Source organism: Danio rerio, chromosome 25 (assembly GCF_052040795.2).
Source record: "Danio rerio strain M-AB ecotype USA chromosome 25, GRCz13ab, whole genome shotgun sequence".
Taxonomy (NCBI): Eukaryota; Metazoa; Chordata; class Actinopteri; order Cypriniformes; family Danionidae; genus Danio; species Danio rerio.
In genome coordinates this window covers 19,601,162-19,619,031 of record NC_141045.1, presented here as the reverse complement: position 1 = coordinate 19,619,031, position 17,870 = coordinate 19,601,162, and the positions used below count along the sequence as shown (strand labels likewise).

General features: G+C 36.6%; 1 protein-coding gene across 2 annotated transcripts in view; it reads left to right on the top strand.

Annotated features, from left to right (window-relative positions):
- The window catches only part of poc1b (POC1 centriolar protein B), a 69,397-nt gene extending 52,673 nt beyond the window's left edge, over positions 1-16,724 (top strand). The window contains exons 11-12 of one of the 2 annotated variants that reach the window (XM_087310482.2): positions 13,923-14,150; positions 15,732-16,724. In XM_087310482.2, the coding sequence (XP_087166608.1) occupies positions 13,923-14,150; positions 15,732-15,869 (366 nt within the window). In that variant the 3' untranslated portion in view covers positions 15,870-16,724. 2 annotated transcript variants of the gene reach the window in all.
- The last annotated feature ends 1,146 nt before the right edge of the window (positions 16,725-17,870 follow it).

The following is a 17,870-nucleotide window of genomic DNA, read 5'->3' as shown; positions in this document are numbered from 1 at the left end:
TTTTATAATAATATTAATAATAATAATAATAATAATAATAATAATAATAATAATAATAATAATATAAATTACACCATTTCATACAATTACAGTGGAAGTAAACTACATAGACCCCCTAGTTTTTTGCAATTCCGCGATCACTGTATCCGATGCAAAATCAACGAAGTCGCAAATTTTTGCAATCCTGTTTAATTAAACACTAAAACATTTAACAAAATGTAAATAATCTCATAAAACATCCAATTCCAAATTTATATTTAAAATAAATTTATTTCAATTTGCAATTAATTGTTTTACATGACTTAAAGACATTGCATACGCAGCACACATGATGTATTTGAGTGTCTCTCGAAAAATGACGTCTCACCTGCAGCCTCACAATCATTACATTACATAGAAGTGGGCAGAATTGTTTTGCAGCCTGTGCAGTAAGCTGACCCGGATGAAGTGCGAGGGATTTACATGTGAAGGCAATGAAAAGATGCGATTAGACCCTGTGGTGCAAATTAGGCATTTGTGTGTTTGTCGTGCTTCAGACTGCAAAATAAAGTGAGAGCAAACATCTAACAAATGGAGCAACGGAACAGACATAAAAACGAGCAGCTTACAATGATAGAGATTGGTTCAAGGATGATGGCCGCTGAATGTGACTGAATTGAAGGACATTATTAATGATTTATATGTAATTTGATAAATGATCTCTAGGTTTTAACTAGAGAAAACCATTCCCTGCCATTGGCGAGTTTTACAGCAATCTGTATTTTAGGTATATTACGGTAGGGGGAGCCCTAACGCAAGTCCTGCGAGGTACATGTCAGAGAGTGAAATCTTAGAAAGAGAAAGTAAGATCGCGAAAAAAAAAGAGTTATACAACCTTCCTGTGGCTTAATCCCTACCATTTTATATCTGTTTTAGATTTTGTCTTGAAAAGAGACCGGACTAAAGAAGCTTTATTTTGTCAGTGTTGTCAGGCTGGGCCACTTCATTTATCCGAAAACAGCATTGTTGATTTTGAACATCAGATCAGGTGACGCAGTGGCGCAGTAGGTAGTGCTGTCGCCTCACAGCAAGAAGGTGACTAGATCGCTGGTTCGAGCCTCATGTTCTCCCTGCGTTCGCGTGGGTTTCCTCCGGGTGCTCCGGTTTCCCCCACAGTCCAAAGACATGCGGTACTGGTGAATTGGGTAGGCTAAATTTACAGTAGTGTAGGAGTGTGTGTGTGAATGAGTGTGTGTGGATGTTTCCTAGAAATGGGTTGCAGCTGGAAAGGCATCAGCTGCGTAAAAACGTGCTGGATATGTTGGCGGTTCATTCCGCTGTGGCAACCCCGAATTAATAAAGGGACTAAGCCGGCAAGAAAATTAATGAATAAACATCAGATCAGTAACAATTCCTCTCATGTGTGCTCGTTTTCTCCATTACTTGTCTTATCCATTACAAACATAAGGTGTGGCACGCAGGTTTAAATGAGCATCTCTGATGGTGAATGCATGACTAGGAGCCCTGAATTATGTCCGAGTTTTTTTTTTTTTTTTTTTTTTGGCAGGTGTGTTTGTGCAACTGTGTTCGTTTTCATTTTAAAGAGAGCAACATTTATATTCCCGGCTTACTGCCATGTTGTTTTGTGTGTTTCTATGGCAAATGTGGAGGGAACTACGGTAACACAGAGGGGAGTGTGAAGTGTAAGGGTGAAAAACGATTTTCATTCAAAAAATCGATGTAAACTTCACACTGGGGTTATTCAATAAAAACAGTTTATCGCCCAGCCCTAGTATGGGATGAATTTAAACAAAGTTGAACAATACTATATTTAATTAGCTTGAGTTCAGCCCATATATGTTGTTTGCAACCACTTACCTAAAAAAATGTAGTAGATCCAGTGTATTTTTTTTTTCAGTGTGTTGACTTACTAAAAATTTTAAGTCCTACACTGAACACTCATCGAGAAAGTATGTGAAATGCTTGTCAGTACCTGAGAACATGAAAGTGTCACATCACAAAACTTGAGAATATTCAATTATTATCAGATTGTAACGATTAGATTGTAATTATAGAAATATATGTTATCTGAAGTGCAGCACTGTGATCATTTACCGTGAGCAGCTCATCATAAAAGTGTTTTCAGTGACTTGGTTTATGAAAAATGATCTAAATGAACATTCATCTGAAAACACAACATGTGCCAAACATCTTTTCAAACTGTTTATGATTAGAATGTTTTCTGCTAAAATAAAATCACTGGTTGTTTGTTTGAAATTTTCTGTATTTTTATTTTTTTATTTTTTTCATTTATTTATTTATTTTTGCTGTCAGAAGTATTTTGGTTTTGTTTTGTTATAAAAGTAGTTCAACTGTGTATCAAATTTGTACACTGTAAAAATGCAGGCTTTTACACAATGTATTCATTTTGTCTCAACACAAATCAATTAATTAAATTAACATAAATTTAAGTAGATACAACATATAAACCATTAGGTTTTGAAAAAAAATCTCCAGAATTGTGTTTCAGTGCATTTTAAATAAGTAGATTGTACAAGCACAAATCATTATTTGGGTGTATATTTTGTTTATATTGTGTTTTGTTAATTAGTTATAAATAAATAAAACAAAAATGTTTCATATTATTCGTTATTTTTTTATTTATGTAATTTTATTTTACAGAAAATTAGTTGTAATGGAAAATATTGCATTGAAAAAATGCAGTGTTTAAAAAAAATCATAGAGTTAAAGTCGGAATTATTAGCTCAATTCCCCTTTTTTTCATCCTAAAATAACCTCACTTTATTCCACCCACTTTATGAGAGTTTTATATGACAACTCTATTAACCCCTATGATTGCTCAACGTGCCACATGTGCAACACATGGCCTTTATGTATCACCTTTACAACATGGTCGTACATCGTGTTCTCATTTAACCTTGTGCAAGTGTTTTCTTATCTTTTTTTGATTGCAAAGCCACAAAAAAAAAAAAAAAACAGAAGAGCGGATGTGAAAAGTTTGCTGATGGAGGTTTGCTTCAACACGTCTCAATGAGGTGTCAGTTGGACGCGTGATATCGCCTGCTGATAGCAAAGCTTTTACAGTCATTGGGCTGTTGACCCTGCTGTTAATCATTGGCTGGGAGATCAGTGGATCTGTGCATTAAAGTAAGACACTGCAGGCCAAAACTCTTTTACATCCCCCATTTCGAGACTTTTGGGGTGTTTTTGCTGTCTAATGTAAAGAAAACATCCAAAATACGCTTGTACCTTTTTTTTTTGTTGCACCTCATTAGTTTGTGGCTGTAGAGTTCAATTACAATACTTAATTAAAGGCAGTATATTAATCTAAGCTCATACATACTGCACACCAGACTATATATATATATATATATATATATATATATATATATATATATATATATATATATATATATATATATATATATATAGAGAGAGAGAGAGAGAGAGAGAGAGAGAGAGAGAGAGAGAGAGAGAGAGAGAGATATGTGTATGTATTTTTAAACTTTGTATTTATATATTTTTATTCTAATTTGCCTTATCGTATATAACATTTGAATACAGAAATGATTTATGCTTATGTTTGCAGTAATTATTGAACTATAAAGTTATAAAAGATAATAACAAAATCGTCTCTTAAAAACCTTTAAATCAAATGTTAAAAATGGAGAGTTCAGATTTTTGCGGTAGAAATGTATGCAAATTAATTGCACATTTTCATTAAGTAAACATTGCCTTGTTTGCATATCTAAACATTAAATGTCATAAAGCGTGATATAAATACAATTTTCTAATGTAATCAATCACCTCGAGAAGTATGGTAAGAATTATTCCTTATTTTGCTTTCTCGCATTTACTTGCAGAGTCCTGAATTGAAGGCCAGATAAGTACGTGCTTTACTGCTCGTTTTTATTGCACTTCTGGTTTTTCTGAAGTGCTGTTGGACTTTGGATTTTTTTTTCTCACCCTGCTTATGTACACTGACATATATGTGTCTTAATTATCAGCTTGGGTTTGCCCGTAACCTATATTTTTTTCTGCATGTGGTTTAGTTACTGTACTTTTTACTAGTAATTATTGGTAAATGACCTCATTCATGATTCGATGCTTTATTCTTAAGTCTTTTTTATTTAGAATTGATACAAATGTAACAAATTATTATATTATGTATTGTATATAATGAATTGTTATAGTAACAATTACATAAAATGAATTAGAAAATCACCATTATCCAAAAAACTGTATTTTATAAATTGCTTGCAAAATGTATAAATAATTGACATTTATTACAAATAATATACAATACTTTTTAACAAATGTTTAAAAAATATATTCTAAAAAATATTTCAGTTTTAGTTGTTTTGTACTAATCATACGCACATATTTATATTATCACACAGTATTAATAATGTTTGTTTTGAATAAGTTATTTTTATTTATAAAATAATATACAAAGTTATACATAAAATAAATATTTACAAAATATATTTTTTTTAAAATAAAGAATAAATAGAATAGTAACACTATTAAATTTAAATAATAAAATTTATTTAATAATCAATTGCTGTTCATTTTGCATAAATGTTTTATTTGTATGAATCTTGCATGACGTCCTAATCCTTTCTTTTTTCTTTTTTTTTTTTTTTTGTTAGTTGAAAACATAAATAAAAAGGAGTGAAAGCATGGGAGCTAAAAGTATAATAAACACAGCTTTTCTAATTCCTAAGGTGTCCTGAAGCCTTATAATAGCTTTATGTGTAGTTTAAACCGAGGGCTAAAAGTTAGCTGGTAATCCACTGACTAAGAGTGAGCTGAACTCAGGAACTGAATCAGTGAGATTAATGAATGAATCAAACTCATCCGACTCCTGTTTTCCTCATCCCTGCATGACCCACATCCAAACTGCTCTTAGCCAGCGGAAGGCAGTAATAATCAATTACCCACAGGGAGAACTGTGACATCAGTTACTCAAAGGCAGACCAATTTAATTTCCTGCCCTCCATCCGCCACGTAATGCCATGTTAATGGTTTCCGGCTCTCAAACATTACGGCTGCCACAACCAGCAGCAATTTGTATCTGCTATAGTGAGTCTGACCTGAGCCAACACACTTCTCTTTCATACCCTCTCTTAAGCTCATCTTGTCTTTACCAGCCTCATCTCACGAGGAAACGTAACTCTGTTTTTTATGTACTGTCCAACCCAATCTGTTTTTAGAAAATCGTCACCTTAGAATTATAAGGTTCTATCTGACATTTTTGTTAAAATTGAGTTATTGACATATTCTTATTAAATGACAATTTATTTACATTATGGGATGTTTTTTATAGGTTGTTTACATATTAAGACTTTATATTTAAAAAGCAAATGTTACACACATACTGTTTGCTATGGAATGCAAAAACTTTGAAGCTCAATATCTCAAAATCATTCAGAACGCAGATAGAACCGAATGTATCTGACGAAATGCATCTGATCATTATTAGCAAGAGTGTCAGAAATTCTAACCCTAACCCCAATTCTCAATGCTTGGAATCGAGGAATTGTTTCTTTTTGTAATCGACTCGCAGACTCTGACGATATGATAACCTTGGATAAAAATATCAATTTCCCCCTGTTGAAAATATTTTATTTGAGAAACATTTACATTATTTTAAATTCATAAACATGTCATGCTACATAAATAAAATAAATCATTGACTTGTGCTGTCATTCATTAGTTTCAAAAACACTGATTTCTTAAAAAGGAATCTTTCGATATCTTATCTGTGGAGATAAATAAGCCATTGAGATGGAAACACTTTCTTTTGATGGTCTACTTGAGTATTAGTAGACTGTCTGCTTAATATCTGTTGATACTGCTCCTTCAACAGACATTTAACTGACTATATGAAACTTTGTTGACGTTCATGTCAACTTACCCTAACGCAAACCTAACAGTCTACTTATAATCTAACGAGAATTAGTTGGCAGTTAGATGCAATGTAACTTAAATTCAACAAACGGACCATCAAAATAAAGTGTGATCTCACAATGTTCAAGTCTATAGTTGGTCTGTAGGATGTTGGTGTAAAAGCTATTTGTTTTTCAGATCTTTACTGAATCGTGGACTGATCATAAGCTTTGATGTGGATGCTCATTTGCTGAAAGAATTCTAAATAAACTCCTAAATAAATTAAATAGTCTTCGAAAACAAAACAACAACTTGCATATACCCTAAAATGGTATAACAGAATATTTGAGTAACTTTGAAATCATTTTCCAAACTGGGGTAAACCATGAAACATCCCATGTTTCGTTTCATGGTTCTGTTCAGAATACTCACCAGCAAAATGTTGTTGATCCTGATATTACAAGTACTAGAAGATAATTCTAAATAGAGAATTAAAATATATATTAAATGTCAACCTATATATTTAAAATAAAATATAATTTATGTTCTCCTCATTTTTTCCTTTTGTTGTGAAGACTATTTGCAATTTATGAGCTAAAATTGTTCATTCACCAGTCTTTCCTCTTCCTCTTTAACCAAATCTAAGGCCAGCATTGTGTCATACCAGGTCTGTTTTTAACATCAGCATTTTTATCCACTTTTACAGTGGCATTTTACCTGAAGATACTAAGTCTTCGTTATGAGGAATTAAAATAGTGCATAAACTGCTTCTTCAAGACTTAACCTTCAATTTTCTTGCAGTGACTCATCTTTGCCTTCTCTGAGGGGCTACATTTCCTCCTCCACATCCTCATTTGACACCAGCACCACCTACATTGCAGCCTGTATGTTTAACCTTGTTTGCATTCCAGGCAACAGGGTGCAAACAATAACAAAATGTGCCACGTCCCAGACAAAACAAGCATTTTAGGTGGCGAGCAAGGGATTCACAATGTTATTTAATGCAGAAATTCTCTATCACGACGCGGTGAGTCACTGGCCCTTGAGTGGAAATGAATAGAGTTGTGTGAAGGCTGGATAGGGAAATGATGGACATGGTTTCCAGGAACTTGGTGGCCTTACTGTACCCTTCCTGTTGTATGGGGACAAAGCCAAGTTCCTGTCATTTGTTAGCAGCTTAGCTCTTACGTGTGGGAAAGTACTGGTTTTATGTTTCTTTATTTTTTTTAGCACCTTAAAAATTTAGTAAGATTTATGTACCGAACAAACACACTATATAAAAAGCTATATTACTTTATTTACTCTATTAAATATATCATTTTTTACATTTGAATCTTTATTTTATTTTTTTTTGTTTAAGGAGTGATGGAATGTCTGCCTGCCTTGTCTTTAGTGGCACTTACTACCTTTTCATTTCAGATAAAAATACATTTCCTTTACATTATTTCCAATTTTAATGTGTTTCCATTTTGTGATTCCCTCAGCCTGATTTTAGTGCATTTGCAATCATTTCGGTGTGTGTCTGTGTGTGTGTGTGCGCGCGCGCGCGAATGAGCCAGATGACTCATCCAGTCTGTGGGATCTGAAACTGTGCCTCCAAATATGAATTGGGTCAGAACGCAGCATCCGTTGTCCCTCATTACCCCTTTCATAGAGGGATCCCCACTTTTTGTGTTCAGCTTTAGATTTCAGTACCAACTCTCAAACTCCAAGTCTTTAACTTTTAATGTAATCTATTACTTTAAAAGAATCCACAAATAATCATGATCATTGTGTCTGATTGTTTTTAAATCCATTCTATTTATTCTAGATTGAAGCAGCGCAGGCTGCTTTGCATAAGTGAGTTATATCATATCCTGTGGACTTGGCATTCAGTGGTTTCAGGTCAGCTTTGGTATGGGCACTCGAAAGGGCAATGACAGCTATCTGTGCGCTTTATTGCTACATTCGCTGTGTTGTTCTCTATGATGGTGTACACTTCAGTCTCAATCGAAATGTGACATAACCACTTAGTCACAGCACTAGTTATAAAATGCTGCAGTTTTTGTGGTATCTCTGAAAACGGATATTTATCTACCCTGAAGCCAACGTGTGGGCGAGAGTATGAACGCTGGTTTTTGATACACGAACAGACGGTGAGAGGGAAAAAGGAAGTGTCTGCTTCCCTCTGCCATAGCTTACATCTCTGATATTCCAGTCTTTCAGGATGGCTTTGTGTTTTCTATCTTTTCATCTGGAAGACTAAACCAAACAGCTCTGCTTTTGAAGCCCAGGGTCAGGGTTTGTGTTCGTCCCGGAAGTGTGTGTTCCTCATTTTTCAGACAAAGACCCATTTCAAAGACCATTTCCTGAGCACCGATGCACACCAAAGCAAAAAAATAAGCGGGTGTTTTTTGGTCTTCACCCATCACCTGACCTCCTGTGCGAGGCTCGTGGTTCTCCAGACAGCTGCGGTTTTGGTCCCCTGACAGGATGTGGCCTACATTTCAGACTGACAAGTGTTGGTTTCACTTTTCCACAAGGCCAGCCAGCAGGAGGGTCAAATACACCATATCGTAAAGAAGTGTCAGAGCTGGGTTGCAAAAATAGCCATCATCGTAATGGGTGAAGTAGGACATGTGCGAATATGATAATTTGACATAGCAGCGAAGTGATTTTTGGTTCAATGAACTTTCCAGATTGCAATGCAACTGGCTTATCATATTACAAAAGATATGAACTGTATTTATAAAAAGTTTCTAGAAGTTGTTTCCTAATTACATATAGAAATTATGAATTGTAACGTATATAGATTCCCAAAAAATTATTGAACACATGCAGACATGTGCAGGCATACAAAAACAACTGAACATTAATATTAGTAAAATAGTTAAAAGTAGAATTGCATGTGGATAGATGCAATTGATAAGTGCATCATTGATGCACTTGGATAGATAAAACTTCATTGGTTATGACACTGCATTAGGTTGAATTAATAACATTTGCCCATTAAGCTAAATGGTAATGTACAAGGCATTACTCTATTAAGAAATTAGGAAAAAAATGTCCTGTTTCCCCCATCAGATGCGTCATGCTCTCAAAAAAGGCTAAATTGAGTTTCCATTTTGGATTCACAGATACATTTTTAGACTTTGTACATTCAGCCCTCTGATCTCAACCTAAAAAAGATAATCAAACTAAAAACATAAAGCTAATGTTATTAAAATAAGTGGGTTTAGCTGGCACTTCCTTCTCAACTTTAATACTATCGACCCTGTTAGAAGTGCAGGAAGAACAGAACATGTGCACGCTAATATGAAACCTAATCTATCCAGTGACTCCAGCTAGAGACTAGCTTAAACCCCATTATCCATATACTTCACATGCCAGGAACCATTCTCTGATGTACAGAAACACTGTAAAAGAAAGAGATGGAGCCCTGAAAATGACACCAGGGTATGAAGAGGCTAGCAGGTCAAAAAGCTAATGTGTCCTTTGGTTTCAATAAGGATTTCCTTGTATAAGAAATCTTGCTTTAATAGCATTACATGGCATGACAGGAAAACATCTTCTATCACAAGACCATTGAGTGGTTCATTAAGGATGGGTTTTTGAAATAAAACAAACCATTTTAGGACTTTCAGTCTTTCTCCTGCAAATGAAGGACGATTTGACATTTCTTGCACCACCACATACAGATCGTTCTAATATTAGCGCTAATGAGGAGCCGATATTGTTGCAAGGAGGCTGTTGAGAAGGTGTCTTCCCTTTTCCTAATGAGTACACAACCAGACACGAATTCAACTGCTGCTCTGATCTTGTCAAGTATCCAGTCATTATGCTCCATTTCCCGGGTGTTCAATGAGCAACAGAGTGATATTTCAAAGACTTGTTGGGAGGTTTTCGTCGTTGTTGAGCGAGCTCATAAATATTCCCAATGGCCCAGTGAAGTACCTGCTTAGCGGCCAGCAAGCCTGTTGACATAAATTATAACTCCGCTGGCATAAAGACCCTCGGTTTGGCCTCGGAGATGAATGAATATGTTCAGACTGTAATGACCCACCTGTGTCCACTTTAAACTTCATACTGCAATACTGATTTTTGAGGTTGTTGAAGTGCACGTTCTAGGAAAAGGCATATTCTTCCATTCATAAATTACAAAGGGAACAGAAAGAGTGTAAGACTTCACCGGCAACCCCAGGTACCCTGTTAAAGCACTGGAAGAAGAGGTCATTAATTCGCTACGCAACAACGGCTAATTCTTTGTCCAAAACGCTTTGTCTGACATTTCTGCTTTAAGGCAGTTTTAAGTGCAATTACGTAAGACCGTAAAAAAATACAACATAAGTCTCATGTTGGATCAGCTTGTGCTTTGGAAAGGTTATCTCTGATATTTTTTCCTAGAAAGCTTTGGAGAATAATTCTAATTCAATTTCTTGTGCAATATACTTAATGACCTGTGTCCATACGAATAGGTTATAATTTTATTTATTTTGCGGAATGCATGTTATAGATTATTGTGCATGTGAATTTTGTTCTTAAAACTACTTTGCCATCATAATGTCTTAACTTAATCTTTTTCATTCATTTATTCATTTTCTTGTCGGCTTAGTCCCTTTATTAATCCGTGGTCGCCACAGCGGAATGAACCGCCAACTTATCCAGCGAGTTTTTACGCAGCAGATGCCCTTCCAGCCGCAACTCATCCCTGGGAAACATTCACACACACATTCACACACACACACTCATACACTATAGACAATTTAGCCTACCCAATTCACCTGTACCACATGCCTTTGGACTGTGGGGGAAACCGGAGCACCCGGAGGAAACCCACGCGAAGGCAGGGAGAACACGCAAACTCCACACAGAAACGCCAACTGAGCCGAGGTTCGACCCAGCGACCTTCTTGCTGTGAGGCGACAGTACTACCTACTGCGCCACTGCCTTACCACTAAATCTTTTTCTCAAGAAAAATGACATGATGCAATCCTTAAGGCCCTCTATTTTATTGATATGAGCTTATTTTTAGTGATCATTAGTGCTCATGTTACTGTACCTCCCTTGTTTATCACAAGTTCAAAAGCATCTCTAGTTACTACCTTAGAAAGTATTTTGTCTCGGTCTGAAACATAACTGATCACTGCAATAGCGAGTACTGTTGACCAAACAAACTCATGTTACTTGGCTTGTGAGTGAGTAAGAAAAGCAAATACTGCAAATGAAAAATGAATGGATGGCAACTGTGATTTTGGTCCTAATTTGCATATACTTCTCATAGCATCGCTCACATGTTCAGTCAGTAGTTGGAGACGACATGATTTTTCATGGCTGTTCGAACACATGAACGTTTACACTTGCACAGCTGCCGCTGAAAGTGGTTGAAAGAGGACAAGCTGAAAACATTCAGTCTTGTTTATCTGTACCATTTTGAGTGTGATGCAATCCTGGCAAAATCTGATGTTTAGAACCAAGTCTCACTCAACAACTATTCATTGTGTCTTGGTTGTCATATTTGTGTGATGTATGATAATGGAGATAGAATGTGATTTCATTGATAGAGCTAAAATGAAAACTAAGAGACAAAATCACCTAAAGCAGTGGTTTTCAATTTTAGTCAATGTGAGCCATAGCTCTGTATATTTAGCCTGTCTTTGTTATTTAATTCAAATAAGCAGCTCGTTAAAGGAGAAGCCCTATGCATGGATGGTGTTCCAATTTACAGGGTCCTTTCAAACAGTGTGCATTGCTCCCTAATCAATGAAAAGCTCAACTTACTTTCATGCAAAGATTTGGGATTTTGAACCACTGACCTCCAGTTGGTTGTCGTTCTACATTTTATTGAGGCCTGAAAAAGAATCCGTCATCACAAAAATATGCACCCTGATCTGATGCATTCGCACTATCATCGCACACTTACATAACTAGAAGTACCTATTGTGGGTTAGAACAGATTATAAAAAAGAACCTATATTAGATCTCCCAAAAGGAGTATGATGCAATCATGGTAAAAGGTGGAAACTTTTTCCATAGTTTTTGCAACTACAAAAATCACGACAACTGGTACAGATTGTATTTTCCAAGAGCTGTTTTTCACAAACTAAACCCATAGGAAGAAGATACAGGGTTTGGATCGTAGTGTGTGTGTGTGTGTGTGTAAATGAGTCTAGCAGATGTTGCCCAGATGTGGCTGGTGGGTGCTGGAGGACCCCAGAAGCGACCCTTCCACACACTGACAGCTTTGTTCACCTCCTCCCCTCCCTTCTTAGGCTGTGATGCTCTCTCTCAGGCCTGAGCTTTGAAGTCAGGACGCTGCACAGGAAGTAAGGGGCTGCAATCGATTTTCTTCCTGCATTAGGACAGGAATGTATAACCCTCCTTTCCTCCTCCTCCTCCTCCTCCTCCTCCTCCTTGCTTTGTGTCTCTGTTCTGGAGCTGGTCTGGATTTTTGTTGTAGGCTATGCATGATTGGCTCAGAGGCCCATGAACTCATTCTGTATTTCTATCATATGTAATAACTAAAAACATGATAGTGCTGTTGTGCTTTTTCCTCCTTTGTAGGTAATCGCTACCATGGTGAACTTTAAACTTAATTAACTGCTCAAGACTGTATGACAGTTTTTCATCTGTAGAATACAAAACAAACTTTGCAACTTCAAAAACGAGAAGTCTTGATTAGCCAGAGTTTTTGTTAGATTTGGACTCCATTGCAGCATTCACTGGTGAAGAGACACTTTTATCGACCAGTTTGTTTTGTTCAGTTACCTGTTTGATTGTGTGAAAATACAAAAGCAATGTCCTTACAAAACACAGTCATGCTTTTTTTTTTTTTTTTTACACAAAGTGCCTCAAGCAAAACTGTCCTTCTATATCTTTTAAAGAGTATAGGCTGTGAATGTCACATGCTTTTGAATGTCTGTTTTGTTGATCCTTATAAGCGCTCATTGTCACAGTAAAGTTGGTGTAAGATGAGACCTTGGTGTTACAAAGGCAGATCGTTAAACATTGTGACAATCTGAAGAAAGACAACAACTTCCAAAATGTTTCCCATTTAATGTGCCATATGCATCAGATATTCAGCCAATGGTACATTGGCAAAATATGGTAGCATTAAGGATGTGACTAGCCCTTTTGAAGTCTTATCAAACCATAAAATAGCTTTAAGAGTGAAACATACCTAAATATAACCTACTTGTATTGTATTTAGTAAAGTTTATTTATAAATTAATTTCTAGAGGAGCACGCGCTGATGATTGATGGCAGCTGATCCTCGTTAGCTAGCGCACAATCCACCAATCAGACGATGCTTAAATCACTATAAATAACCAAAGCATCTTACCTTAGCCATCTTCGTCTTGAAGAATCCCCCCTTCCACCCCTACTCCCCCCGCCCATTTCTCAACAGGGCAGCACGAAGGTCCAATAATTAGCATTATTGCCTCACAGCAAGAACGTCACTGGCTCAGACCTTACCTGGCCAGGTCGGCGTTTCCATGCTGAGTTTGCATGTTCTCCCCATGTTTGCATGGGTTTTCCCCGGGCACTCCAGTTTCCTCCCACAGACCAAAACATGGTAATATGAATAAATTGACAAATTAAATCGTCATTATAGGCAAGCAATGACTTCAGCAAACAATGTCCATAGCCAATTCATAATCAAGCAGAAGAGTTCTCGAGACCTACCTAAGCTCAGACTCCCCTCTCGCCCTGCAAGGAGCCCCGTGCTTGAGGATCTCACAAGCTCGGCGCTCTCTCCCGGGACAGCATGCCAAACACGCTTTATAATTAATCATCGGCAAGGGCAAACTCTTGAATCGATTATTTCAATGAAAAAAGCACTTATGACAATTTACAAAGCATCTTCTTTTCTGTTCTACAAACGAAAGTAAGTTATATGGCTTTGTCAATGAGTTACAACAACTAAGTAATAAGAACAAATTAAAATGTTATTGCCTTTCCTTCAAATTGCTGAAAAAAATGATGCACATTTTTTGTCTCGATAGTGAATTAATCATCACAGAATTTTCTGTTTTGGTTTCCTTATTCCCCAGGATGCAAGAAACTATGATGGTGCATCAAGCAGCAGAGCTCAGTTCACCTCAGGAATGGACTCAGGTCCATTTCGGACTCATACACAAGCCAGAGAAGAAGAGGATGAAAACCAAGAGGAAAGATTTGCTGGCGGCATGACAGCATCTCCAGCAGAGCGCTCTGGTATTCCATCAAGCCTTACTAGCACTCTGGAGAACATTGTACAGCAGCTGGACATCCTGACCCAGGTGAATTTATTTTAGGTCATCTTAATCTGTTGAATAGTCCTGCTTTAGTGTACTAAGAAAAACAGAAAGCATGTTTTTCTAGTCACTACTATAAGCTACTTTAGCGAAAGTTGGCCTTTTTTTTTTTTTTGTGAGTTTTTTCATTGATCAGATCACAAGTACTCGAGGGAAAGGTTTATAGGTGAATGCATGCATCTATGGGCTTTTTCTGTCCTTTCAGTGGAATACTGAGAATAAGCTTGTGCACTTTACATATGATTATGAAAGTAGATAACAGCATGTAGAACAGCAGCTTTCATTTCTGCTCTGAAAGCCACAAAAATGCAGAACTGGTTTTTATTAGAATCAAGACTGATAATAGGACATTGTGTTTTGCACATTTTGGCCTTCAAGTCACACAAAGTTGACAGTTTAAACCCTGTCTGGTTAGTGCACTTTATCAAAAATTCAATTTCATTTTTTATTTTGTCAGTAAAGTTGCCAGTTCTAATAAACCTCCAGCATGTGGTTTCAGATGGAGCAGCATTTATTACAGAGTCATGGTTCACTGACAAGCTAAACAAAATCACGTTCAAAATCGAAAAAAATTTGTCGGCGCTAGTGGTCTAGTGGTTAGTGCATCGACACACGCACTCCGGTGCTCGCGGCGACCCGGGTTCGATTCCGCCTCGCGGTCCTATGCCGATCCTTCCCCTCTCTCTGCTCCCCATGCTTTCCTGTCAATTATCTATACTGTCCTAACAAAAATAAAGATGAAAATAATTCATTAAAAATAATTTTAAAAATAAATAAATCGGAAGAAATTTAATCTGACAATAATGATATCGGGGATAATCAATCTGTGATAATGACAGATGTTTAAGTCACTTCTTAGTGAACTTCATAACATCAGTTGGGTGTTTGAAATAAATCTGTGAGATGATTCCATAGTTGCTTGAATATTATTAACATTGAATCAATGAAAAAGTTTAATCTTCTGTTTATAATACAATAATGGGGCTTTTGTTGTTTTTTTCTTTCTATTTGGTTTTCAGAGGAGATTCACCAAACAAAGTGTGCATGATCATTGCAGCTTTGGCCAATCACATTTGCCATTTTAATTTAGTTTAATTGCCCAGCCCAATGTTTCCGTACATTCAACAACATGAGTTTATGCTATGATAGCATTCCATTCTAATCAATTTTGGTTGCATCAGCAAGTGATCAAAACTGAACAAGCTCAAATTATTGTAAATAATATTTACAAACTTTATTTGGAATTCCCCCCTTGTGTTTGAACCAACAACAAAAAGGTAAGTACTAGAATAGAATCAATTTACTATATAAGCGTTTACACCATAGAAGCAATCCAGATTGACCCATTCATCCATTGTCCATTTGTGATCAAATTGACAAAAAAAAAATACCATGTGCAAATGTAGCAAGTTTTCTGCATGCAGAATATAGTAATTTTAATAGGAATCCACATGATCTGGATTTCCCCACACATTTCTTTGTTACAATATTAACAATATACAATGGATTCTTTCTTACTTACAAAAGCACATCTTACCACACCTAAACTCTTGGTTCTCATCTCAGACCGTTGCTGTCCTCGAGGAGCGTCTTACCCTGACCGAAGACAAACTGAGGACCTGCCTGGACAATCAGGTCCTGCTTATGCAACAAAACCAACAATTAGACCGATCTGACGAGGAATCCGAGGGACCCCCGTTGTGATGGATACCCAACCCTGGTGGCCCTCAACCCAATGGTAACTTCCTCTAGCCCGCAGAGGGGGACACACCAAACTTTTTTTTTTCATTTTAGCTTAAAGACATCCAGCTGTGTCATTTCAAATGAGGACATTGTACTTAACAATGCAAAAAAAGGACACAAGATGAAAAGACAAAAAGCAGGATGAAGGAAGGACAGGAGGGGGGATTAGAGGAGCAGTCTCACCCCAATAAAGTCATGTTGATAAGACATCTGCAGCTAAAACAACAACCCGCTCATGTTTTTTAAGTGGCAAAGACTGTCATGGTCCAGACTTCTAGAATAGTCAAACACATTTTTACTTGGTCTAAGTTTATGTCCTCTAAATCACATATATTACTTAGCTATAGGCCCTTATGAATGGATTCTAGCCGGAGTCTCTGTTGTGATTGCATGAATGGTTTGTGGATGTGTATGTAGGATAGAGTACGATTGGGGAAGTGTCCTCAGAGACACTTGCAGCCTTGTTTACTGTTTCTGGAACAGCCGCAGCCTTGTGGCTTTCCTCTGGGTGGAGGTCAGACGGAAGCAGAGAGCCAATCGACAGAAGGGCCCAGCGGTGCTTATTTGCTTTGTGCGCCACATCCTTCTATCTGCAGCCGCTATGCTAAACTCTGCCCAACAGTCTGACATAAAAACAATGCCTCCAACAGCAGTTGAAGCCAAATAAATAAATGGATGAATAAAAAGATATCTGAGAAGCATGCTTTATTAAATACAAGTTCTTGGGTCAGATCATAGAGGATTAGTGATGTCCACTGTAGACTGAAGCTATTTTTATCATTCGGATTGTGATGTTATAAAACCTGTATGACAATATCACCGTTTACTTGTTGTTGTTGTAGTTTTTTGCTTTATTTCTCATTTATGACCGTTATTAAATGCAGATAATAGATTATTGTTAATTCATATTGAAGTCTAGCCATAATTCTTTTTCTTTTGGAGAATTAATCTTTGCAAGTTAATCAGCTAAAAAAAAGTTTTTTTAGTAATCTTTAATCAAAGTCTGACCACCTGCTTCCACATATCCAGTGTCGGTCCTCCTCTGTTGACGTCAGTTTCAGCAACAATATTCTTAACCACGCTCCTCTTAATGTTAGTTTGCAGTGATGTCCAAAAAGAAAGCCCCGTCCTCTTCTTAATATTTTGATTCAGTTTAATGTACCAAATAGGGCTGCATAATATATAGTTTCAATATCAATATCGCAATGTGCACCTGCAATAGTCACATCACAAGATATGCAATGCTGAGTCTGGATTAAAGTTGAGCAGGAGCTACAGTAAGGTTATTAATAACTGTATTTAAACAGAATGTATACAAATTATGCACACAAAAAAAACTTTTTCTTACTTAGAATGTCTACATTTTGTTGTGAAAACAAGATATTTTAACATGCCTAACTGGAAGATAATTGTGCTTGTTTAAAGGAAAAACTTGTTTTAAGGAAAACAAAACATTTTTTTTTATCTAAGAATTTTGAAATATTTTCACAAAGCAAATTAAGAAAAGCATTTTTTGCGTTTTGATTATTCAATTTCTTTACCTGAATACTCCCCATAAATCCATCTAATAGTACTATTCTATAACTGTATTCATATAGCAGTATCCAATTTTTACATTATCGTGCAGCCCTAGTACCAACATACATACTTACTCTTACTCCCAGGGCCGTTTATATCAAAGTTGATGTTTCCCTGCACCATGTAGGTGTTAAGGAACATAAAATCTATACGAGGTTGGTCATTGGCGCATCGCTCAACCCCCAACCTGGAGGACCAGGATATAAACGCCTACACTATGGACCATTTAGCTTACCTAATTCACCTTTTTGCACCCAGAGGAAACCCATGTAAATACCAGGAGAGCCACAATGAAATGCCAACTCAGCTGGTGCTTAAACCAACGATTTTCTTGCTTTTAGGCAACAGTGCTACCCACTATGCCACCATGCCATCCCTAGTATC